The sequence below is a fragment of the Coregonus clupeaformis genome, chromosome 11 (genome assembly GCF_020615455.1).
Source record: "Coregonus clupeaformis isolate EN_2021a chromosome 11, ASM2061545v1, whole genome shotgun sequence".
NCBI classification, from domain to species: Eukaryota; Metazoa; Chordata; class Actinopteri; order Salmoniformes; family Salmonidae; genus Coregonus; species Coregonus clupeaformis.
Genome location: NC_059202.1, coordinates 31,888,376 through 31,916,030, shown reverse-complemented (window position 1 = coordinate 31,916,030; position 27,655 = coordinate 31,888,376). Strand labels below are relative to the sequence as shown.

The 27,655-nt window shown below is 41.6% G+C and overlaps 1 protein-coding gene across 2 annotated transcripts; it reads left to right on the top strand.

Annotated features, from left to right (window-relative positions):
• The first annotated feature begins 40 nt into the window (after positions 1–40).
• LOC121577301 (transmembrane 6 superfamily member 1-like) lies at positions 41–27,236 on the top strand. 2 transcript variants are annotated; one of them, XM_041891064.2, is made up of 5 exons: positions 41–282; positions 7,906–8,030; positions 11,232–11,335; positions 23,729–23,848; positions 26,839–27,236. In XM_041891064.2, exons 3-5 carry the CDS (start codon positions 11,333–11,335, stop codon positions 27,079–27,081), a joined length of 366 nt encoding a protein of 121 aa, XP_041746998.2. In that variant the 5' UTR covers positions 41–282; positions 7,906–8,030; positions 11,232–11,332; the 3' UTR covers positions 27,082–27,236. The 2 variants fall into 2 exon arrangements, with proteins under 2 accessions (XP_041746998.2, XP_041746999.2); XM_041891065.2 differs by lacking the exon at positions 11,232–11,335.
• Positions 27,237–27,655: the final 419 nt, after the last annotated feature.

The window sequence follows — 27,655 nt, the reverse complement described above, 5'->3', positions numbered from 1 at the left end:
ATAATGACGTCAGCGATCTTCAGGTCGGAAAGTCGAGCTCTAGAAATAGGTCCGAGTTCCCGAGTTGGAATTCCGAGTTGGATTACGGTTCCCAGTCGGAGTCATTTTTTCCCCCGAGTTCCCAGTTGTCTTGAACGCACTGATGTCGGAGTTTGGAGATTTCTGAGTTTCGAGTTCCCAGTTGTTTGGAACCCAGCAACAGTGGTTTTAAACTCGTGGATCACAAACAGCATTCCTTACCTGCGGAAGTAACAGACAATTGAAAACAAAATAAATAGATAAGTGAGTACAGAAATTACAACAAGAAACATTGGCACCAATTGCATTTAACACAATTTAGCCAATTGAAACTACAGTCCATCGCCCACCTTGGGAACATTCTCAGCTATTTTGCATAGGCCTATAGCTACATGAGTAAAACAAAGACCATCATCAACAATCGTCATTTCAATGCCGGCTGTTTTTAAACTTCAATACTTTTTTACAAAGTTCACTTTTGCTATAGCTTGGCCTACATCATTTGATTTGATTTTGAAATGATGTACAGTAAAAGTGAAAGTATTCGTCACAGAAGTTTTCATAATGGCTGGACCCCAGGATGGCCAGATCAGCTTGTCCTTGGGTGCATAGCAAGTGGCCACTTGTTTGACTAGGCTGGGACCAAGGCTTGGGTGTTGTGAGACATGGCTCTCACAACCTCTCCTTTGGTTTCTAATAGGCTACAGACACATCAAATCACATTTTATTTGTCACATGCGCCGAATAGAACAGGCGTTTCACCTTACCGTGGAATGATTACTTGCAAGCCCTTAACCAACAATGCAGTTTTAAGAAAATAGAGTTAAGAAAAGATTTACTAAATGAACTAAAGTTAAAAATAATATATATACACTACCAGTCAAAAGTTTGGACACACATACTCATTCAAGGGTTTTTCTTTATTTTTACTATTTTTTACATTGTAGAATAATAGTGAAGACATCAAATCTATGAAATAACACATGGAATCATGTAGTAACCAAAAAAGTGTTAAACAAATCAAAACATATTTTATATTTGAGATTCTTCAAATAGCCACCCTTTTCCTTGATGACAGCTTTGCACACTCTTGGCATTCTCTCAACCAGCTTCATGAGGTAGTCACCTAGAATGCATTTCAATTAACAGGTGTGCCTTCTTAAAAGTTCATTTGTGGAATTTCTTTCCTTCTTAATGCGTTTCAGCCAATCAGTTGTATTGTGACAAAATTAGATTTTATGTGTCTGTAGCCTATTAGAAGATAGCCCTATTTGGTAAAAGACCAAGTCTATTTTATGGCAAGACCAGCTCATATAAGCAAAGAGAAACAACAGTCCATCATTACTTTAAGACATCAAGGTAAGTCAATACAGAACATTTCAAGAGCATTGAACGTTTCTTCAAGTGCAGTCGCAAAAACCATCAAGCGCTACGATGAAGCTGGCTCTCATGAGGACCGCCACAGGAATGGAAGACCCAGAGTTACCTCTACTGCAGGGGATAAGTTCATTAGAGTTACCAGCCTCAGAAATTGCAGCCCTAATAAATGCTTCACAGAGTTCAAGTAACAGACACATCTCAACATCAACTGTTCAGAGGGGACTGTGTGAATCAGGCCTTCATGGTCGAATTGCTGCAACGAAACCACTACTAAAGGACACCAATAAGAAGAAGAGACCTGCTTGGGCCAAGAAACACGAGCAATGGACATTAGACCGGTGGAAATCTGTCCTTTGGTCTGGAGTCCAAATTGGAGATTTTTGGTTCCAACCGCCGTGTCTTTGTGAGACGCAGTGTGGATGAACGGATGATCTCCGCAGGTGTAGTTCCCACCATAAAGCATGGAGGAGAAGGTGTTATGGTGTGGGGGTGCTTTGCTGCTGACGCTGTCTGTGATTTATTTAGAATTCAAGACACATTTAACCAGCAAGGCTACCACAGCATTCTGCAGCGATACACCATCCCATCTGGTTTGGGCTTATTGGGACTATCATTTGTTTTTCAACAGGACAATGACCCAACACACCTTCAGGCTGTGTAAGGGCTATTTTACCAAGAAGGAGAGTAATGGAGTGCTGCATCAGATGACCTGGCCTCCACAATCCCCCGACCTCAACCCAATTGAGATGGTTTGGGATGAGTCGGACGGCAGAGTGAAGGAAAAGCAGTCAACAAGTGCTCAGCATATGTGGGAACTCCTTCCAAACTTTTGACTGGTACTGTGTATATACAGTGGGGAAAAAAAGTATTTAGTCAGCCACCAATTGTGCAAGTTCTCCCACTTAAAAAGATGAGAGAGGCCTGTAATTTTCATCATAGGTACACGTTAACTATGACAGACAAATTGAGATTTTTTTTTCCAGAAAGTCACATTGTAGGATTTTTAATGAATTTATTTGCAAATTATGGTGGAAAATAAGTATTTGGTCACCTACAAACAAGCAAGATTTCTAGCTCTCACAGACCTGTAACTTCTTCTTTAAGAGGCTCCTCTGTCCTCCACTCGTTACCTGTATTAATGGCACCTGTTTGAACTTGTTATCAGTATAAAAGACACCTGTCCACAACCTCAAACAGTCACACTCCAAACTCCACTATGGCCAAGACCAAAGAGCTGTCAAAGGACACCAGAAACAAAATTGTAGACCTGCACCAGGCTGGGAAGACTGAATCTGCAATAGGTAAGCAGCTTGGTTTGAAGAAATCAACTGTGGGAGCAATTATTAGGAAATGGAAGACATACAAGACCACTGATAATCTCCCTTGATCTGGGGCTCCACGCAAGATCTCACCCCGTGGGGTCAAAATGATCACAAGAATGGTGAGCAAAAATCCCAGAACCACACGGGGGTCCTAGTGAATGACCTGCAGAGAGCTGGGACCAAAGTAACAAAGCCTACCATCAGTAACACACTACGCCGCCAGGGACTCAAATCCTGCAGTGCCAGACATGTCCCCCTGCTTATGTCCAGGCCCGTCTGAAGTTTGCTAGAGTGCATTTGGATGATCCAGAAGAGGATTGGGAGAATGTCATATGGTCAGATGAAACCAAAATAGAACTTTTTGGTAAAAACTCAACTCGTCGTGTTTGGAGGACAAAGAATGCTGAGTTGCATCCAAAGAACACCATACCTACTGTGAAGCATGGGGGTGGAAACATCATGCTTTAGGGCTGTTTTTCTGCAAAGGGACCAGGACGACTGATCCGTGTAAAGGAAAGAATGAATGGGGCCATGTATCGTGAGATTTTGAGTGAAACCTCCTTCCATCAGCAAGGGCATTGAAGATGAAACGTGGCTGGGTCTTTCAGCATGACAATGATCCGAAACACACCGCCCGGGCAACGAAGGAGTGGCTTCGTAAGAAGCATTTCAAGGTCCTGGAGTGGCCTAGCCAGTCCCCAGATCTCAACCCCATAGAAAATCTTTGGAGGGAGTTGAAAGTCCGTGTTGCCCAGCGACAGCCCCAAAACATCACTGCTCTAGAGGAGATCTGCATGGAGGAATGGGCCAAAATACCAGCAACAGTGTGTGAAAACCTTGTGAAGACTTATAGAAAAAGTTTGACCTGTGTCATTGCCAACAAAGGGTATATAACAAAGTATTGAGAAACTTTTGTTATTGACCAAATACTTATTTTCCACCATAATTTGCAAATAAATTCATAAAAAATCCTACAATGTGATTTTCTGGATTTTTTTTCCTCATTTTGTCTGTCATATTTGACGTGTACCTAATGATGAAAATTACAGGCCTCTCTCATATTTTTAAGTGGGAGAACATGCACAATTGGTGGCTGACTAAATACTTTTTTCCCCCACTATATATATAGTCAAAAGTTTGGACACACCTACTCATTCAAGGGTTTTTCTTTATTTTTACTATTTTTGACATTGTAGAATAATAGTGAAGACATCAAAACTATGAAATAACACATATGGTGGCCCTTGTAGCTCAGTTGGTAGAGCATGCCGCTTGCAACGCCAGGGTTGTGGGTTCGTTTCCCACGGGGGCCAGTATGAAAAAATGTATGCACTCACTAACTGTAAGTCGCTCTGGATAAGAGCGTCTGCTAAATGACTAAAATGTCAAATGTAGTAACCAAAAAAAGTGTTAAATCAAAATATATTTTATACTTGAGATTCTTCAAATAGCCACCCTTAGCCTTGATGACAGCTTTGCACACTCTTGGCATTCTCTCAACCAGCTTCACCTGGAATGCTTTTCCAACAGTCTTGAAGGAGTTCCCACATATGCTGAGCACTTGTTGGCTGCTTTTCCTTCACTCTGCCGTCCGACTCATCCCAAGTCATCTCAATTGGTTTGGGGTCAGGGGATTGTGGAGGCCAGGTCATCTGATGCAGCACTCCATCACTCTCCTTCTTGGTAAAATAGCCCTTACACAGCCTGGAGGTGTTTTGGGTCATTGTCCTGTTGAAAAACAAATGATAGTCCCACTAAGCCCAAACCAGAGCGTATCGCTGCAGAATGCTGTGGTAGCCATGCTGGTTAAGTGTGCCTTGAATTCTAAATAAATCACAGACAGTGTCACCAGCAAAGCACCCCCACACCATTTTTATTTATTTATTTTTATTTCACCTTTATTTACCATAACACCTCCTTCTCCATGCTTTACGGTGGGAACCACACATGGGGAGATCATCCGTTTACCCACAGTGCTTCTCACAAAGACACGGCGGTTGGAACCAAAAATCTCCAATTTGGACTCCTGAGCAAAGGACACATTTCCGCCGGTCTAATGTCCATTGCTTGTGTTTCTTGGCCCAAGCAGGTCTCTTCTTTTTATTGGTGTCCTTTAGTAGTGGTTTCTTTGCAGCAATTCGACCATGAAGGCCTGATTCACACATTCCCCTCTGAACAGTTGATGTTGAGATGTGTCTGTGACTTGAACTCTGTGAAACATTTATTTGGGCTGTAATTTCTGAGGCTGGTAACTCTAATGAACTTATCCTCTGCAGCAAAGTTAACTCAGGGTCTTCCATTCCTGTGGCGGTCCTCATGAGAGCCAGTTTCATCATAGCGCTTGATGGTTTTTGCGACTGCACTTGAAGAAACTTTCAAAGCTCTTGAAATGTTTCATGTTGACTGACCTTCATGTCTTAAAGTAATGATGGACTGTCGTTTCTCTTCGCTTATTTGAGCAGTTTTTTTCATAATATGGACTTGGTCTTTTACCAAATAGGGCTATCTTCTGTATACCCCCCTACCTTGTCACAACACAACTGATTGGCTCAAACGCATTAAGAAGGAAAGAAATTCCACAAATGAACTTTTAAGAAGGCACAACTGTTAATTGAATGCATTCCAGGTGACTACCTCATGAAGCTGGTTGAGAGAATGCCAAGAGCATTCAAAGCTGTCATCAAGGCAAAGGGTGGCTATTTGAAGAATCTCAAATATAAAATATATTTTGATTTGTTTAATACTTTTTTGGTTACTACATGATTCCATATGTGTTGTTTCATAGTTTTGATGTCTTCACTTTTATTCTACAATTTAAAAAAAATAGTAAAAATAAAGAAAAACCCTTGAATGCGAAGGTTTGTCCTAACTTTTGACTGGTAGTGTATATCATCGACTGACTATAGTTTTAGCCCACTGAAGTTTTACACCACGACACCTCATTCAAGTTCCTGAATGCAATAACAGAGAGCCACACAAAAAAGTAATCTCTGTACCAAATAATAATAATCTGCTACAAAGTAGCCTCATAGGCCTATGCTGTACATTGAACAGAATTAAATGTTAATGCAGCATCGGTACAGACATGGAAACCATATTTAGCACACAGTAATAATACATTTATATTCCCATTAAGGTCAACTAAGAACGATATTTAGATGAACAGAGGAGCTGTGTGTGTATCATTTCCTGGTTTCTGTCATTTTGGCATCTAGCATTCCCTGCTGAGTTATTGAACGATGCAACTGGAAGAGGTCCAATTGTTTCCAGTAAACACAGCCTTCCTTGTACAAAAGTGCCCATTTTCCCAACAAAGGGGGTAGAATGAATCACAGGGTGAGGTTAATTGAGACAAATTGACAAGGGACAGACAAGGTGGTGCATTGCTTTCTCTGCACAGAGGTGTATCACCTCTTACTTTTGTAGTTGCATCTGCTTCAGCAATTATAATAATGTGGGCCTGAATTGGGGTATAAAGTTTTGGTTGCACAAAAAAACAGATGCCAGTAAGTCCTTTACAAACCAACTGAAAGATTATCCAACACTGATAACAAACAGGATGGAACAGGGACATTTTGCGGCTCAGATTATTTCTGGCTCAATTCTTGGTATAGTGTTGTGTAATATTGTTTTTAGAGATCAACAATGCATATTTCCATTTTCCAGGTCCAATTACATTTCCTAAAGATCACAATCCAAATTTGATGGTTATGATCTTTCTAAAGCTCTCCTCATTTCCCTCATGTACGTACATATACAGAGACCTCAATCCCAATGGTTTATAATATTACGGTATGCGTTTATTTGCCTGTTCTTGTTCATAGCAGCCAAAGTTCCAGTTCTGCTGTGATTTCCTTATTACACCAATACCCTTTCTCTCTGAGCATTGAGTGAACTTCCCATTCATTAAATATTAAAGCCGCCTATGAAGTGCAATGATACAAACCAAATATAAGCAAGGTAACTACATTTCCTGCCAATATTGATTAGTTTGTAATCAAATAGGTAATGTTTTGTCCCCACACATGACCTATTTGATTAGTTTGTAATCAAATAGGTAATGAGTTGTCCCCACACATTACTTATCTAGCATTATTGTAGCATTATACTGAAAATCCTAGCTTGGTGTATGCATACTGTAAATTAGAATTTGGCGCACTCTGCTGGAAGAAATGTGCAAACACATGTAATGCCCATTAGGCCTGTTTGATAATTAGCACAGTTAATCATTTCTTTAAGACATGTTTCAAAAAAACACACACATAATTTATAGCCTAGGTGTATAACATGTTCAATCTGAAATGAGGTCAAACTAAATAGAGAGTAGGCCCAGCCTTTATGTGCAATAATGTAGCCAATAATAATTAACCTTCCCAACTACCTCATCCCCATATTGTTATTTACATTGTTATTTATTTTGCTCATTTGCACCCCAGTATCTCTATTTGCACATCATCTTCTGCACATCTATCACTCCAGTGTTAATACTAAATTGTAATTATTTTGCACTATGGCCTATTTATTGCCTTACCTCCATAACTTACTACATTTGCACACACTATATATTTTCTATTGTGTTATTGACTGTATGTTTTGTTTTATTGACTCTGTGTTGTTGTTGTTTTTATCACACTGCTTTGCTTTATCTTGGCCAGGTCGCAGTTGTAAATGAGAACTTGTTCTCAACTGGCTTACCTGGTTAAATAAAGATGAAAAAATAAAATAAAAAATTAATAAATAAGGCATGTTAGCCCACACATTGCTTAACACACAAATGTGACTTGAGAGGCACTTCACAAATACCCCCATCTTATGCAACCTTTGTAAATCTCTGATGAACCCGAATTGCATAATTTATCCCAAAAGCTAATTTGTCTCTAGTTCATTATTTCCCTGTAAATATGCTGTGTTTGCCCGGGGCAGCCATCATTTCATTAATCCATGGGCCAAACGAGTGGCCAGACAGTAACAATTGCTGCCTTTTTTAGTGGGGTCCATATTCTTTCAAATTTTGTGTTGAGATTCTGTCTATTTTGTTAGGACTTTTAAAGGTATTGCTTGGATATGTTTTTGGCAAATGGTTAAATAATTAATTTGTTTTTTCTTAAAACAGGTAGTTATTAGATCATATAGTAGATAATTGATTCAAATGGCAGTTGTATTCCACTTTTGTTTTTCTTTACAGTGGTCGGTGCTATTGATTCTCCAGGGACCCTTCTGCTGTTTCATCTGCAGTTGAAGAGATGGAGAGATTGGTGTTCTTGTTTTCTTTGACCTTCACTGCATGAACATCACTCCAGAGTTCCAAGAGTAAGTCAATGATTTAATGTCTTATTTTTTATTTATTTTATTTTACCTTTATTTAACTAGGCAAGTCAGTTAAGACAAATTCTTATTTACAATGACGGCCTACACCGGCCAAACCCGGACGACGCTGGGCCAATTGTGCGCCGCCCTATGGGACTCCCAATCACGGCCGGTTGTGATACAGCCTGGAATCGAACCAGGGAGTCTGTAGTGACGCCTCAAGCACTCAAGCACTGAGCACTGAGATGCAGTGCCTTAGACCGCTGCGCCACTCGGGAGCCCAATTTTATAATATTTATAATATTTAATAATATTGTCTACCTATCAGCTCATTTAAATGTCTTATAAAGGTATACAATTATTAGTTTTCTTAGGGTAGTAGACTTCAATCAATGAATAGGTTTAAAGCATTGTTTTTGTTCATTATGCACAAGATTAAAATACCCCATGAGATTTGAATCAAAGTTCAGTCTTCCCAAATGTGCTCTTTTTACATGTGTTTTGGAACTAAATTAATAAATAGTAATATTCGCAAGTTGTAATCTATGTGGAACTATGAGCAAATATTTTGCAGACTAGGCCCACTAGACTGATGGATGGCAGTAGGCTCCATTCTCAACGATCCAGTTGAACGGTGCAAGTATGCTCAATACTCTTTGCTACAGCTTGAGGGCACTAGCAGCTCATGTGATTTAGGCCCATGGATCCATACACATGGATTTCTGACTCATAAATCCTTGACAAATCTTTAATCATGTGGAAACAAGTAATACCCTGGCTTGTGTGAATTCCAATTGCCTGAAGATTGGCCAACTCTGACTTTCATCGCCTAAAACCCATGTATGTAATGATGAAATTCAGATTATATGGTGATGGGTAAAAAATAATTTGTTAAACGGGAGGTCAAAAGAGGCTTGTGAAATCAGACAGACCATATAAGGACATGTCTTTGACACCCAAAGCAATTGCAGACTTTCTCTCACCTCTCTGGAATATATATATTTTTTAGAATTGTCCTATTTCCATATTTAGTCAATCCCCAGCCTACCTGTGTTGTCAGTAGCTATACTGTCTCCATTGATGACAGTTACTGTTTATCTCTGTTTAGATAAGCAAGCTGCCACAGCAGGCCTAAGTACTGTGGTGACTGTCTGCACCACTCCTCCCTAGCAATTCTTCCATTCCTCAGCGGACATTTCTAATTTCATGCAGACTTCCATACTCCTCCGTAGTGGATATCTCTGGAACTCTTTTTAAGTGTGGACTCTGACAATCAATACAAGCCATGAGAGGAGTTTGATAAATTGCTGCTGGCATACAATATGCCATGTGTTCTGCCATGCCATGTGTTCAGCGACTTTACAAACCAACAGTATTGTGTGCATAAATCTTCCAGTGCTGGTGCATTGACATGCAGCCAGGGATCTTCCCTTTGGCCTCACAGCATTTGTTTGGCTTCCGTGAACACATTGTACGTTTGGGAGGGAAGTCATTTTGTTTAGATGGCGATGGCCCAAAGCACATTAATCTTTTTGGAACACAATAACTGTTAACTGACTGCCAAACATGGTGGTGAGTGGTGAACTTACATCCCCCAAAAGTTTTAGAACACCTACTCATTCAAGGGTTTTTCTTTATTTGTACTATTTTTTACATTGAAGAATAATAGTGAAGACATCAAAACTATGAAATAACACATATGGAATCATGTAGTAACCAAAAAAGTGTTAAACAAATTAAAATATATTTTATATTCTTCAAATAGCCACCCTTTGCCTTGATGACAGCTTTGCACACTCTTGGCATTCTCTCAACCAGCTTCATGAGGTTGTCACCTGGAATGCATTTCAATTAGCAGGTGTGCCTTCTTAAAAGTTCATTTGTGGAATTTCTTTCCTTCTTAATGGCTAGAATGGTCCCACCTGATCTCGCCTCCTCCCACCTGCCTTCCATCTTTGGGGACATGTATTTCCATTGTTAGAGTGGTCACTTTACCATCTTGTACCCCATGTAGCCATTGCATTGACATCAGCATGGATCCTCTAACTCTCAGAGAACAGCAGGATGCTAGCTGCCGATCTCCAATGCTTTAGCATTATAAGAACCCAAACAGAGCCTGCAGCAATCACCCTCCCAAGAGTCTCCAGGCCCTCGCCACAGCAGCAGCAGGTCATCTGTCTGTGCACCTTCCATCCCTGAGCCCCATGTGTCAGTATCTGTCAGTATCTGCTATATGTCACATGGTGTCCCATCTCTGCATCATTTATCCTGGTGCTCTGGGTGTTGGCATAATTATCGCTTCCTCTGTCTCCCCATTCATCACCGCTCACTAATTTAGCACTGCAGAGGAGACTTATAAACTTCGATGGAAACTAATTAGAATGGAGAATGAGGCAGAAAATTGGAGGGAGGTTGTTCTTTAAAAAGTACAGTGGGGGGAAGTATGGAGTTGTACTACGAATTTGAATAATATCATTTGTATTTGTATATATTAGGGATCCCCATTAGCTGCTGCCAAGGCAACAGCTACTCTTCCTGGGGTCCAAACACATTAAGGCACTTACATCACACAAAACAAAATATAAAACAGTACATCATATAACATTATTACACCACTACATATCTACAATATAAAATGTATAATACCACCATACAACAATATTAAAATGTACGTGTGTGTAGAGTGCATGTGCTATCGTTTGTGTGCATATGTGTGTGTCTGTACCTGTGTGTGTGTCTCTTCACATCTGTTTTTTAAATCTGATTCTCCTGCTTGCATCAGTTACCTGATGTGGAATAGAGTTCCATGTAGTCATGGATAATAATAATAATAATATGCCATTTAGCAGACGCTTTTATCCAAAGCGACTTACAGTCATGCGTGCATACATTTTTTTTTTTGTGTATGGGTGGTCCCGGGGATCGAACCCACTACCTTGGCGTTACAAGCGCCGTGCTCTACCAGCTGAGCTACAGAGGACCACATGGATCTAGGAGGTACTGTGTGCCTCCCATAGTATGTTCTGGACTTGTGGATTGTGAAGAGACCTCTGGTGTCATGTCTTGTGGGGTATGCATGGGTGTCCGAGCTGTGTGCTAGTAGTTTAAACAGACAGCTCGGTGCATTCAGCATGTCAACACTTCCTACGAAAACAATCATGATTTGTTCCCTAGCTGACAGTGTTTTTTTGTTCCTACATGCAGGCCTGTTGTGATACTACAGATTGGTATTGCAGTGTTGGTGGTTGTGTGGTTTTTCTACTTCCTGATCACACGTCGGAACCCGCCCAAAGACACCCTGTTTTATGGTATGTTATTGGTCACTATTTCATGATGATGATGATGATGATGATGTTATTTCCAACTTGAATTAGCCATGCAATATGGGTGATTATTAGTTTAACAAAGCACCAATGCATTTAAACACAGATCCCCTCTCTGTAAAATTGTTGAGTAAGTTATAGTGTCATGAGTCATGACCACTACGTATGTAGTCAAATTCCAACTGCACTGAAGAGATTTCCAGAAGGTTCTGCATGTGAGTCATGTGAATTGTTTTAATTGTTTCATTATTTAATCTACAAACCTGCTTATACTGATCAGGATCTCCTTACACAGAGCAAAGCTGAAACCCAGACTGACATATACGTGTCATGGGTGACGACAAGGGCATGTTAGTCTCATCCTTATGACACCACAGTTCTAGGAGAGCCAGAAAGACCTGGAGCTTGAGGGTAAGGGCACGTGAACTCACTACGCCCTTTATACATTAGATGCCTTACTTCTTGCTGAACTTACAGACTGACTGAACTTATTGACTGCGGATGACTGTTCCATATGGGATGAAGAGCAGTAATGACACGTCATTACCAAATAAGAAGACAAAAAACAACATATAGATTGATACATCGGCCACAGGTACTTGGAGAGTGACGGCGTGTGTGTGTCTCTATCTGTGTGTTTATCAGGGGACAGCAGCATCGTCAGGGAGATGGGGAGGGATGCAGGACGGCTGTCTGACACACAGGTGCCATTACAAGGACGTTTGACGGTATACGGGACAGCCAATCCTTGTAATACAGCTAATATGGATTGTGCACCCTATTCCATTTCATGAAAACATGAGTTCATGGAACTCTTTATAAGCCTGTAAAATGTCCTGTAAAGGTACATCGCCTGGCTGTAAACTGTGATCAGAATGAGTTAACACTCATAAGATATCCACAGTATACAGTAAATGTACAAATACACTTTGTCTGGCTCTAAAAGTCTATATATAAATTAATGGTAGTAATGGCTACTGACTGACTGTGCGGGCAGTTCCTTTAATCCTTGAGATTACCCGTGCGTCAATCTATACTGAACAAAAATATAAACGCAACGTGCTGGTGTTGGTGCCATGTTTCATGAGCTGAAATAAAATATCCTAGAAATGTTCCATACACACAAAAGGCTTATAATAATAATAAACAAATATGTTTACATCCCTGTTAGTGAGCATTTCTCCTTTGCCAAGATAATCCATCCACCTGATAGGTGTGGCATATCAAGAAGCTGATTAAACAGCATGATCATTACACAGGTGCACCTTGTGCTGGGGACAATAAAAGGCCACTCTAAAATGTGCAGTTTTGTCACACAACACAATGCCACAGAAGTCTCAAGTTTTGAGGGAGTGTACAATTGGCATGCTGACTGCAGGAATATCCACCAGAGAATGTAATGTTAATTTCTCAACCATAAGCCGCCTCCAACGTCATTTTAGAGAATTTGGCAGTACGTCCAACCGGCCTCACAACCGCACACCACGTGTAACCATGCCAGCCCAGGACCTCCACATCCGGCTTCTTCACCTGCTGGATCGTCTGAGACCAGCCACCCGGACAGCTGATGAAACTGAGGAGTATTTCTGTCTGTAATAAAGCCCTTTTGTGGGGAAGAACTCATTCTGATTGGCTGGGCCTGGCTCCCAAGTGGGTGGGCTTGTGCCCCACCCATGGCTGTGCCCCTGCCCAGTCATGTGAAATCCATAGATTAGGGCCTAATTCATTTATTTCAATTGACTGATTTCCTTATATGAACTGTAACTCAGTAAAATCATTGAAATTGTAGCATGTTGTGTTTTTATATTTTTGTTCAGTATAAGTAACATCCACCGCATCCGCCTATGTCAGCCTTCCGCATCTGCGGTGGAAGGTGGCCAAGCTACAGTGGTGTTTGTCAGACCATGAGACATCCCGACAATAGGTCTTCTCACGAAAATGTCTGTAGCGTCCAAACGGTTTGGCCTACAAACTAATATGACCACTCTATTGAAAGATGAGACTCTCACACAAGTCTCACGGGTCTGAAGGTAACCAGAACCTGTTTTAAAAAATGGATGGAAGTATGGAGGTAGTTTTGTGCCAACAAAAAAAAGGGTTAAATATGTGTCCAAAAAACAAACATATTTCCTTAGCTTTCTTATGTCTCCTAGATATAGGAAAGTCACTTCAAAACCTTATTCCTTATGATTTATTTTTTGACTGTCGGTTTTGCCATTTATAAATGTGTTATTAAATGCGTTTATATGGGCTATAATAGTAAAGGCCAAATGCAATATTTTATCAAATCATTTAAAAATATACACTACTGGTCAAACGTTTTAGAACACCTACTCATTCAAGGGTTTTTCTTTATTTTTACTATTTTCTACATTGTAGAATAATAGTGAAGACATCAAAACTATGAAATAACACATATGGAATCATGTAGTAACCAAAAAAGTGTTAAACAAATCAAAATATATTTTATACTTGACATTCTTCAAATAGCCACCCTTTGCTTTGATGACCGCTTTGCACACTCTTGGCATTCTCTCAACCAGCTTCATGAGGTAGTTACCTGGAATGCATTTCAATTTTCCCACCGTAAAGCATGGAGGAGGAGGTGTTATGGTGTGGGGGTGCTTTCCTGGTGACACTGTCTGTGATTAACCAGCATGGCTACCACAGCATTCTGCAGCAATACGCCATCCCATCTGGTTTGGGCTTAGTGGGACTATCATTTGTTTTTCAACAGGACAATGACCCAACACACCTCCAGGCTGTGTAAGGGCTATTTTACCAAGAAGGAGAGTGATGGAGTGCTGCATCAGATGACCTGGCCTCCACAATCCCCCGACCTCAACCAAATTGAGATGGTTTGGGATGTCTCGGACCGCAGAGTGAAGGAAAAGCAGCCAACAAGTGCTCAGCAAATGTGGGAACTCCTTCAAGACTGTTGGAAAAGCATTCTAGGTGAAGCTGGTTGAGAGAATGCCAAGAGTGTGCAAAGCTGTCATCAAGGCAAAGGGTGGCTATTTGAAGAATCTCAAATATAAAATATATTTTGATTTGTTTAACACTTTTTTGGTTACTACATGATTCCATATGTGTTATTTCATAGTTCTGATGTCTTCACAATTATTCTACAATGTAGAAAATAGTAAAAATAAAGAAAAACCCTTGAATGAGTAGGTGATCTAAAACTTTGATCAGTAGTGTATATTTTTGATACCTACAGGGGTCCTAAAATTCTAAATGAAATAGCTAAATGATCCATGGTATGACCATCTTAAAACAACCCCCCCCCCACGTCTATTGGCAGCACATTACCAGCCACTTTAACTGAGCTCCTTTCCTTGGCTATCTCCAGTCCTCTTGATCCACCGCCACTCATTATGTGTCTCCCAGACTCTGAGATAGGTGCCCTCTCAGCACCATGTGTTCTAAACCCGAGGAAAACTCAACCCACATCTCCCAATATAAATCTCCCTTCACCCAGCCTACAGCTAGCAGACATAATTATTTCCCTCCACATCCCAGGAAATCAATAGCTGGTTGGTTGGTTGGAGGGAAATGTTTTAAACACAGAAGGATGGTGAGAGAGAAGGAGTGTGGAAGAAAACGAGTTGTAGTGGTTAACTAACTGTTCATGAGAGAAAAGGAGGTTGAGCTTCTCACAAATCCAGTCTTGTTCAAAGCGTCTTTATAAGCAGTAATATTGTTCTGACAGTTTTATTAAATGTTTTAAGAGGAAGACAAAGCAGATTGGGTAATAATTACATGGAGGAAGGAGCTTTCTCTTTATCATAAATACAATGAGGATAATGATCATTGTTCCTACAGCTACAGAATTCTGTTGGAATCTGCTGAATTCCACAACAAATTGAATGAGGGCCTTTTTTAGAGCTGAATATGCTCACAAATGCAATCCATGTAGCTAATCACCACAAAGAAAGTTGAACAGACCAACAGCCACGCATTAATCCAAGTTATTTTCAGTTGTGTAATTGAGGTTTTCAACATAAACATTATATAATGCTGTATTGCTTCATTATTGCCCACTTTCACAATATTAATCTTTGTGACACTCTGGCTCCATGGACTTTGATATTTGAGCCAGGGTTGTTCACTTTCATTTGTTTGGGTGTATTTCATTTGGTGGTGTTGGGGATGGGTGAGTTTCATTTTGTTTGTGTCTATGGTGATTGGTCTATGACTCCCAATCGGAGGTAACGAGTGTCAGCTGTCGGCTCGTTATCTCTGATTGGGAGCCATATATATTCTGTGTGTTTTCTCCTTTGTTTTGTGGGTTATTGTTTCCGTGTTCCTGTTTAGTCTATGTACTGTTGGACTTCACGTTTCGTCATTTTGTTTTGTAGTTACGTGCTTTGATTATTAAAGTCATCATGTTCACTCGCAACGCTGCGCATTGGTCTCCTCCTTCAGACGATCGTGACAATCTTCCACAGTACTCAATGTTAGCATTGTCTTTACAGTGTTTGCTGAGTTCTCCTTCACTTGTGTCATTGACCTTGTGAGTTCTTTGGAACATGACAGCTTTATCTCTGGGTTTATGGAATTCTGACATCTTTGTGTGACCACATTTACATCCACACACCATCTCACTGCTGGGCCATTGATTTGAAGCTGTATGCTGCCACTAGTTTACAGTGATGGAAGTAACCCCTTTGGGCCATTTATTTCCCTCTCTCAGTAAGTCTTACCGCACCCTCGGTCTCTTCTGGGCTGGATCGTTGTTTGCCAACAGGAGTGTCTTTGTGACAGGAATTGTTGTAGGTGAGTCTCTCCTTTCCCCTCCTGTATCCCACAATGACCGAGTTAATCAACGGTACATCTGTACAGCGTTGTAGCATCAGTGTCATAGTGTAGGCTGCCAACACAACACACCTTTAGAATTTACAGAACAAAGCAAAACTAGTCTCAAATCAAATCAAATTGTATTTGTCACATGCGCCGAATACAACAGGTGTAGACCTTATAGTGAAAGCCCTTAACCAACAATGCAGTTTTAAGAAAGAATACCAAAATAAATCACACAAAAAAAAACAATATAAAATAACATAAAAATAAAAGTAACAAATAATTAAAGAGCAGCAGTAAAAATAACAGTAGGGAGGCTATATACAGGGGGTACCGGTACCGAGTCAACCGGTGCGGGGGCACCGGTTAGTCGAGGTAATTGACAGAGACTGATGTGGTGTACTCCTCAATGCCATCGGAAGAATCCCGGAACATATTCCAGTCTGTGCTAGCAAAACAGTCCTGTAGCTTAGCATCTGCTTCATCTGACCACTTTTTTATTGACCGAGTCACTGGTGCTTCCTGCTTTAGTTTTACCTTGTAAGCAGAAATCCGGAGGATAGAATTATGGTCAGATTTGCTAAATGGAGGGCGAGGGAGAGCTTTGTACGCGTCTCTGTGTGTGGAGTAAAGGTGGTCTAACGTTTTTTTCCCTCCTGCCATCCAGGACCTCTATACCAGGCGGTGTCAGAGGAAGGCCGTCAAAATTGTCAAAGACTCCAGCCACCCTAGTCATAGACTGTTCTCTCTGCTACCGCACGGCAAGCGGTACCGGAGTGCCAAGTCTAGGTCCAAAAGACTTCTCAACAGCTTCTACTCCCAAGCCATAAGACTCCTGAACAGCTAATCATGGCTACCCGGACTATTTGCACTGCCCCCACACCCCCACCCCATCTTTTTACGCTGCTGCTACTCTGTTAATTATTTATGCATAGTCACTTTAACTCTACCCACATGTACATACAGTGGGGGAAAAAAGTATTTAGTCAGCCACCAATTGTGCAAGTTCTCCCACTTAAAAAGATGAGAGAGGCCTGTAATTTTCATCATAGGTACACGTCAACTATGACAGACAAATTGAGAGAGAAAAAATCCAGAAAATCACATTGTAGGATTTTTAATTAATTTATTTGCAAATTATGGAGGAAAATAAGTATTTGGTCACCTACAAACAAGCAAGGTTTCTGGCTCTCACAGACCTGTAACTTCATCTTTAAGAGGCTCCTCTGTCCTCCACTCATTACCTGTATTAATGGCACCTGTTTGAACTTGTTATCAGTATAAAAGACACCTGTCCACAACCTCAAACAGTCACACTCCAAACTCCACTATGGCCAAGACCAAAGAGCTGTCAAAGGACACCAGAAACAAAATTGTAGACCTGCACCAGGCTGGGAAGACTGAATCTGCAATAGGTAAGCAGCTTGGTTTGAAGAAATCAACTGTGGGAGCAATTATTAGGAAATGGAAGACATACAAGACCACTGATAATCTCCCTCGATTTGGGGCTCCACGCAAGATCTCACCCCGTGGGGTCAAAATGATCACAAGAACAGTGAGCAAAAATCCCAGAACCACACGGGGGGACCTAGTGAATGACCTGCAGAGAGCTGGGACCAAATTAACAAAGCCTACCATCAGTAACACACTACGCCGCCAGGGACTCAAATCCTGCAGTGCCAGACATGTCCCCCTGCTTAAGCCAGTACATGTCCAGGCCCGTCTGAAGTTTGCTAGAGTGCATTTGGATGATCCAGAAGAGGATTGGGAGAATGTCATATGGTCAGATGAAACCAAAATATAACTTTTTGGTAAAAACTGGAGGACAAAGAATGCTGAGTTGCATCCAAAGAACACCATACCTACTGTGAAGCATGGGGGTGGAAACATCATGCTTTGGGGCTGTTTTTCTGCAAAGGGACCAGGACGACTGATCCGTGTAAAGGAAAGAATGAATGGGGCCATGTATCGTGAGATTTTGAGTGAAAACCTCCTTCCATCAGCAAGGGCATTGAAGATGAAACGTGGCTGGGTCTTTCAGCATGACAATGATCCCAAACACACCGCCCAGGCAACGAAGGAGTGGCTTCGTAAGAAGCATTTCAAGGTCCTGGAGTGGCCTAGCCAGTCTCCAGATCTCAACCCCATAGAACATCTTTGGAGGGAGTTGAAAGTCTGTGTTGCCCAGTGACAGCCCCAAAACATCACTGCTCTAGAGGAGATCTGCATGGAGGAATGGGCCAAAATACCAGCAACAGTGTGTGAAAACCTTGTGAAGACTTACAGAAAACGTTTGACCTGTGTCATTGCCAACAAAGGGTATATAACAAAGTATTGAGAAACTTTTGTTATTGACCAAATACTTATTTTCCACCATAATTTGCTAATAAATTAATTACAAATCCTACAATGTGATTTTCTGGATTTTTTCTCTCATTTTGTCTGTCATAGTTGACGTGTACCTATGATGAAAATTACAGGCCTCTCTCATCTTTTTAAGTGGGAGAACTTGCACAATTGGTGGCTGACTAAATACTTTTTCCCCCACTGTATTACCTCAACTACCTCAACTAGCCGGTGCCCCCGCACATTGACTCTGCACCGGTACCCCCCTGTATATATAGCCTCCCTACTGTTCTTTTATTTTATTTTACTTCTGCTCTTTTTTTCTCAACACTTTTTTGTTGTTGTTGTTGTTTTATTTTACTTTTTTATAAAAAAAATAATGCATTGTTGGTTAAGGGCTATAAGTAAGCATTTCACTGTAATGTCACCTGTTGTATTCGGCGCATGTGGCCAATAAAATTTGATTTGATTTGATAACATGCTGGTAGAAATGAGGTAAAACAGATTTAAGTTCCCTGCATTAAAGTCCCCTGCCACTATAAGCGCCGGCGCTGGATGAGTGTTTACCTGTTTGCTTATGGTCGTATACAGCTCATTGAGTGTGATCTTAGTGCCAGCATCAGTTTGTGGTGGTAAATAGACAGCTACGAAGAATATAGATGAAAACTCTCTTGGTAGATAGTGTGGTCTTCAGCTTATCATGAGATACTCTACCTCAGGCAAGCAAAACCTTGAGACTTCCTTAGATATCGTGCACCAGCTGTTGTTTACAAATATACATAGACCTCCACCCCTTGTCTTACCAAAGGCTGCTGTTCTATCCTGCCGATACAGTGTATAACCCGCCAGCTGTATGTTATTCATGTCTTCGTTCAGCCACGACTCTGTGAAACATAAGATATTACAGTTTTTAATGTCCCGTTGGTAGGATATAGGATATAAGTGCTTGTAGTTCGTCCACTTTATTATCAAGCGATTGTAAATTGGCCAATAGTATCGATGGCAAAGGCAGATTAGCCACTCGTCACCGGCTCCTTACCAGGCACCCCGATCTCCTTCCGTGATATCCCCGTCATTCGCAGTAGAAAGAAAAGGAGATAAGGGCCCTGTCGGGTGTCTGGAGCAAATCCCTCTCATCCGACTCATTAAAGAAAAATTATTTGTCCACTTCAAGGTGAGTAATCGCTGTTCTGATGTCCAGAAGCTATTTTCTGTCACAAGATACGGTAGCAGCAACATTATGTACAAAATAAGTTACAAACAATGCGAAAAAACACAAAATAGCACGGTTGGTTAAGAGTCCATAAAAAGGCAGCCATCCCCTCCGGTGCCAACAAAGCATCTGTTCTCTGGATTTCAAACAGCATAGGGAAGTATCGGAGGATCAAACTAACTCGCGGCAATGTGTTCACAACATTTTGTATTTAAGTTGTATATTTGTTCAATGATGCCCTACTGAGGACTTATTTAGAACATTATTTAAGTTCATTACAAGCTGTGTATAATAGAGCCTCCAAGTTATGAAAATGTGGTCTCCTCTTTTGGCAAAGGTCTCCTCTATTTCTGGTTAAAATTAGACTGCTCTACTCTACTTCAGATGTACCCAGTTCCTCCTCATATAGTGCCTTGCAAAAGTATTCCTCCCCCTTGGCATTTTTCCTATTTTGTTGCATTACAACCTGTAATTTAAATGGATTTTTATTTGTATTTCATGTAATGGACATACACAAAATAGTCCAAATTGGTGAAGTGAAATGAAAAAAATAACTTGTTTCAAAGAATTCAAAAAAATAAATAACGGAAAAATGGTGCGTGCATATGTATTCACCCCCTTTGCTATGAAGCCCCTAAATACGATCTGGTGCAACCAATTACCTTCAGAAGTCACATAATGAGTTAAATAAAGTCCACCTGTGTGCAATCTAAGAGTCACATGATCTGTCACATGATCTCAGTATATATACACCTGTTCTGAAAGGCCCCAGAGTCTGCAACACCACTAAGCAAGGGGCACCACCAAGCAAGCGGCACCATGAACACCATGAAGGAGCTCTCCAAACAGGTCAGGGATAAAGTTGTGGAGAAGTATAGATCAGGGTTGGGTTATAAAAAAATATCCTAAACTTTGAACATCCCACGGAGCACCATTTAAATCCATTATTAAATAATGGAAATAATATGGCACCACAACAAACCTGTCAAGAGAGGGCCGCCCACCAAAACTCACGAACCAGGCAAGGAGGGCATTAATCAGAGAGGCAACAGAGACCAACGATAACCCTGAAGGAGCTGCAAAGCTCCACAGCGGAGATTGGAGTATCTGTCCATAGGACCACTTTAAGCCGTACACAGAGCTGGGCTTTACGGAAGAGTGGCCAGAAAAAAGCCATCACTTAAAGAAAAAAATAAGCAAACACGTTTGGTGTTCACCAAAAGGCATGTGGGAGACTCCCCAAACATATGGAAGAAGGTACTCTGGTCAGATGAGACTAAAATTGAGCTTTTAGGCCATCAAGGAAAACAGGGAAATTCTTGAGGGAAACATGTTTCAGTCTTCAGGAGATTTCAGACTGGGATGGAGGTTCACCTTCCAGTAGGACAATGACCCTACGCATACTGCTAAAGCAACACTCAAGTGGTTTAAGGGGATACATTTACATGTCTTGGAATGGCCTAGTCAAAACCCAGACCTCAATCCAATTGAGAATCTGTGGTATGACTTAAAGATTGCTGTATACCAGTGGAACCCATTCAACTTGAAGGAGCTGGAGCAGTTTTGCCTTGAAGAATGGGCAAAAATCCCAGTGGCTAGATGTGCCAAGCTTATAGAGACATACCCCAAGAGACTTGCAGGTGGCTCTACAAAGTATTGACTTTTGGGGGGGTAGTCAATAGTTATGCACGCTCAAGTCTTCTGTTTAATTTGTCTTATTTCTTGTTTGGTTCACCCCCAAAAATATTTTGCATCTTCAAAGTGGTAGGCATATTGTGTAAATCAAATGATACAAACCCCCAAGGTTGTAAGGCAACAAAATAGGAAAAATGCCAAGAGGGGTGAATACTTTCGCAAGCCACTGTATTTCTAGGGGATGAAATGCTCTCTGTTTCCCTCCCTGGCAGGTAAATTTGGGTCAAATATCTGTCCTTCTTTCTGGCTCAACATGCACTCCCTTTAAGAGTGTGCTCCTAATCTCAGCTCGTTACCTGTATAAAAGACACCTGGGAGCCAGAAATCTTTCTGATTGAGAGGGGGTCAAATACTTATTTCCCTAATTAAAATGCAAATCAATTTATAACATTTTTTACATGCATTTTTCAGGAATTTTTTGTTGTTATTCTGTCTCTCACTGTTCAAATAAACCTTCCATTAAAATGATAGACTGATCATTTCTTTGTCAGTGGGCAAACGTACAAAATCAGCAGGGGATCAAATACTTTTTTCCCTCACTGTACATGGCCTTCACTCTCTTCAGGGGCTTGGTGAGCCAGCAGGGCCTGAATACACACTTAGAAATTAACACTCAAAAATATTGGAAATAAAATAAAACATCAGAAATAAAGTGTTATATTAGGATTATTCTAGCGCACCAATTTTAGCACAGTCTAAAGAGTCGATGCATATAGAAGTGATTCCCTCATGTGCCATCTGTCTTTGTAGTAGATCATCTATGCATCATAAACTAATCATTATGTGCAACATCTTCTGCGCTGATTCAATCATGTCATATAGGTGGTCTCATTTGACACTTCCCTGGCAAAAAGCCATTTGAAGATGTACCTACTTATTAGATGTTTTAATGTGATTTTCATTCAATACTTGTTCTTTATCACGTTCTCCTGTGACCAGACATGGTTTATATTACAATAACTGATCCTACAGACGAGTAGTTTATAAAGTACTCTTACCTAGATGATCATGTTGTAACCTTCCTCGTGTGTGTGTGGGTAGCTCTTAACTCCCCTCTAGAGGCCTGTTCCGTCTACCTCTGCGAGTATGAGCCCTATCTGAAGGACCCGGTGGGCTACCCCAAGGTTATTTTGGGTACTTTAGACACAGAGCATGCCTCTCTGCAGTTCCAGTGGCATTCCTTAATAGTCGCTAACCCACTTCGTTTTAAATAACAACGTAATAGCCACTCCATCCAGAGATCACTTGGAGCTGCCTTGAAGCCTGCCCTATCTCTCTCCTCTGTGTGTATCTCACAACACAGATTACAGAGCCGTTTTAATCATTACGCCACAATGAGAGGGCTGAGAGGCCAGGCTGGTTCATCGTCTCTCATTTGTTAGGCAAGAGAGTGGTTGTGACTGGTCCGGTCTCAACGCCCGCCTGGGCTTACTTCAAACGCTGGGTGTTTTGTTTTGTTTAATTAGGGTCCTTAACCGAGTCAATAGGTTATCTAAATACCTTGTTGTTGCTCCAGTCCAGGCACAATGGCCAAGCATCGATCAGGCAGGGAACTGCATGCTGAGAACTTGATAAACGAATCCTCCTTCCCCTGAGCCCCCCATGAGCAACACACTGGGTGGGAGGTGTGTGTGTGTATGCGTGCGTGTGTGTATACTCTAGCTAGCATGTGTGTGCAATGCAGGTGTGTGTGTGTGTGTGTGTGTGGAGGGGCGGTTTTCATGGTGTTGCGCTGCCTTTGCATTGAGCGACCTTTTTAATCATTGATGGTGATCAACCATGGCAGACAGATGACTGGGCGCAGCACACAGACACTCCTGCAAGGACGGAAGGGCAATGTGTGATTGGCTCTCAGCCTCTGTGCTCAATTCATTAGGATTCATCAGGACCACAGCCCTAGAACAAAAGCCACTGTTCAAAGGTATAATTTGATGCCATTACTTCAGCAGCTACCTGACTTTCATGCTCCAAATATTCTCTGTTGAAGTGCAAGTGAGAGTCGATGTAATGACCTCTGTATTTGGACACTACAATTTGGTCCTCAGTGTGCGTTGTGAAAGCACTTCAAATGTGTGTGTGTGTTGTCTATGCAGCCGGCAGCAGTGTTATCTGTATTCTGTGTGAGTGCTTGGACTGCTGTAACGCTGTTAGCGCCCTAGCAAGGATGAAGATGTACTGCATTAATTGTCCATTGGCGTGTCTATATTAATTGTCCATTGGAGTGTCAGAGCTGCACGGTGGGGCGGGCCGGTTGGAGTCAAACAGAGGTCTCTGAGACACTTGTACTGTGATTTAATCCTGTGATGTAATCCCTGTTGTAGATTCTGCACCTCCTGTTCTACGTGCTGCCAATGCTGGGGGCCTTTGTCTACGGACTCATAGTGCCTGGCTGCACCTGGGTGCCTGATTGGACTGTGTTCGTTGCTGGAGGCATTGCCCAGGTAAGATATGGGGGACATATTTGTGTTATTATGGGTTAAGAACATAAACTACAGTTCCCAGAATGCAATGTGCTCTATCTACATTACTTCTTCTACATCCAAGACCTCTATACTAGGCGATGTCAGAGGAAGGCCCAGAAAATTGACAAAGACTCCAGCCACCCAAGTCATAGACTGTTCTCTCTGCTACTGCATGGCAAGCAGTACCGGAGCTCCAAGTCTAGGTCCAAAAGGCTCCTTAACAGCTTCTACCTCCAAGCCATAAGACTGCAGAACAATTAATCAAATGGCTACCCGGACTATTTGCATTGATTTTACACTGCTGCTACTCGCTGTTTATTATCTATGCATAGTCACTTTACCCCTACATACATGTACATATTACCTCAATTACCTCGACTAACCTGTACCCCCGCACATTGACTCGGTACCGGTACCCCCTGTATATAGCCTCGTTATTGTTATTTTATTGTGTTACTTTCTTTACTTTAGTTTATTTAGTAAATATTTTCTTAACTCTTATTTTCTTAAAACTGTGTTGTTGGTTAAGGGCTTGTAAGTAAGCATTTCAAGGTAAGGTGTACACCAGTTGTATTCGGCGCATGTGACAAATACAATTTTATTTGATTTGATTCTACATACTGCTATTACTAGTCATACTAGACTTGAACAGGTTGAATCACTTAACAGTGACTAGGGCCCTGAAAGTTCAAACTGTGTACATTACGCTCAGCATTAGTTTCAAGTTGTATTAGTCGTATGTACAGGATACACATGGTATACACCGTCCAACTTAAATGCTTACTTGCAGGTTCCTGCTCGACAATGCAACAACAATAAGAAATAATAAAAGATAAGAATACGAACATAAAGTAAATGGCTCAGTAGAATAGAATAGTGAAAGTATAGCTCCCAATGCTACCACTATCGCAAGTTCTTATTGAAATATTTTATTAGATCCAGCTTTAATAAGGCCTCTTCATGGCGTCCGTGTTCATAATAATAACCAGTCAGCCCCATCCTATAGAGACCTATTTCCTGTCATCAGGAGGCTGAATTTCCTCTCCATGCTCGACTAATAGAGGCAGCCATCAAACAAGAGGCAGTGATCAAAGGCCAGTACTGTATAGACTCGTCTGCAGCCCCTACTATCCCTCAACACGGGGGAAGGCCAGCCTCGGGGATTCAGCATTTCTAATCAAAAGACTCCTGTGAAACGGAGCAGGGCACCAGAGTCTTCTCTCTGAGGTCGGGCTTTGCTGTACTGTACATCGCTGGCTGCAGATACTAATGGGTGTTGCAGAGGCTCAAAGTAGAGTAACGTATCAGGTTTAAAGCTATTAAATCAAGGCTTTTGTGAGGCAACACTTGAAAATCAACACTTGAAAATTAGTGGTCAGTTGTGAATAAACGTATTGCCTAGCTATGAGAGTGAACAAGAATTACACTAGTATGTGGACACCCCTTCAAATTAGTGGATTTGGCTATTTCAGCCACACCCGTTGCTGACAGGTGTATAAAATCGAGCACACTTCCATACAATCTCCATAGACAAACATTGGCAGTAGGATGGCCGTACTGAGGAGCTCAGTGACTTTCAACGTGGCACCATCATAGGATGCCACCTTTCTAACAAGTCAGTTCGTCAAATTTCTGCCCTGCTAGAGCTTCTCCGGTCAACTGTAAGTGCTGTTATTGTGAAGTGGAAACATCTAGGAGCAACAACGGCTCAACCGCGAAGTGGTAGGCCACACAAGCTAAACAAATCTAATAAAGAAATTGTCTGTCCTCGGTTGCAACACTCACTATCGAGTTCCAAACTGCCTCTGGAATAAACGTTAGCACAAGAACTGTTCGTCGGGAGCTTCATGAAATGGGTTTCCATGGCCGAGCAGCCGCACATAAGCCTAAGATCACCATGCACAATGCCAAGCGTCGGCTGGAGTGGTGTAAAGCTTGCCGCCATTGGACTCTGGAGCAGTGGAAACCCGTTCTCTGGAGTGATGAATCATGCTTCACCATCTGGCAGTCTGACGGAGGAATCTGGGTTTGGCGGATGCCAGGTGAACGCTACCTGCCCCAAAGCATAGTGCCAACTGTAAAGTTTGGTGGAGGAGGAATAATGGTCTGGGGCTGTTTTTCATGGTTTGGGCTCCTTAGTTCCAGTGAAGGTGAAATCTTAACGCTATACAGCATACAATGACATTCTAGACAATTCTGTTGCTTCCAACTTTGTGGCAACAGTTTGGGGAAGGTCCTTTCCTGTTTCAGCATGACAGTGCCCCTGTGCACAAAGCGAGGTCCATACAGAAATGGTTTGTCGAGATCGGTGTGGAAGAACTTGACTGGCCTGCACAGAGCCCTGACCTCAACCCCATCGAACACCTTTGGGATGAATTGGAACGCTGACTGCGAGCCAGGCCTAATCGCCCAACATCAGTGCCTGATCTCACTAATGCTCTTGTGGCTGAATAGAAGCAAGTCCGCGGCAGGTAGCTTAGTGGTTAAGAGCGTTGTGCCAGTAACCGAAAGGTCGCTGGTTCTAATCCCCGAGCCGACTAGGTGAAAGATCTGTCGATGTGCCCTTGAGCAAGGCACTTAACCCTAATTGCTCATGTAAGTCGCTCTGGATAAGAGCGTCTGCTAAATGACAAAAAAAAAAAGAAATAGTCCCCGCAGCAATGTTCCAACATCTAGTGGAAAGCCTTCCCAGAAGAGTGGAGGCTGTTATAGCAGCAAAGGGGGGACCAACTCCATATTAATGCCCATGATTTTGGAATGAGATGTTTGACTTTTGACCATGTAGTGTATGTTAGTTACAGCTAGGGATTCAACACCAATATGTGTTCTATTGGGAAGTGAGTGGTAGTATTTGTCTGACAATGGACTATCTCCCTAAAAATATTTGCTGAGTGACATGACTGAATAACCCAACACCTTTGTTTGGAATAACGCCAAACTTTTCCCCTTCCTTCCTCTCTCCTCCACAGTGCCAGTGGGCCCACATCGGGGCATCCCTCCACCCACGTACAGTGGCCCCATTCCGGATCCAAGGCGAGGCCTTCCTGGCTGTCCTGGCAGCCAACCTGCTGTACGCTGTGATCCCCTCGCTCATCGCCATGCACTGCACCAGCAACACCAACTTCTTCTTGACCGTCACTAAACTGCCCGGGATGGAGGGGATGCCCTGGGTTCCTGATGCCGACACTCTGGTTGAGAAAAAGCACAATTAAAGTTTACTAACCAAGAAAGTTACCAATAAAGATATGCCATTAAGTTTACAGAATTGAATATATTTGACTTAACATCGCACTGTATCATACAAGTAGTTTCTGTAACAAGTCCCATAGGGACCGAAAAGCAGTGTTGGGGAGCAGTGAACTACATTTTGCAGTAGCTTGGTTGTAGTTGAACAAAATTCTAATCTAGGTAGTGTTTTCAGTAGATAATTACTTTTTTGCCATGTAGCGGTGTAGCTAACTACTGGAACTACACAATACTGTGTATTAGTACCTGCTTTCAATATACAGTACTTTGTATCCCTCATTTACTCAAGTGTTTCCATTATTTTGGCAGTTCCTTTATGTGCAATCTTGAGTCTAAATACAAAATCTGGAGTGAATCGGATTCATGGTTCATGAGGAGAAGATGATTTTGAGCATTAGCGTTACATATGCAAAGAATGAGTTAATAGTTTCCTTGTTTTTTGAGATACAGTATCAATACCAAATTCAGTTTGGTTCATCTTAGGGACGTCCATGATAGCGATGACAAGTTTCAAGTTGATAGGCCATTGTGAAGTGGATT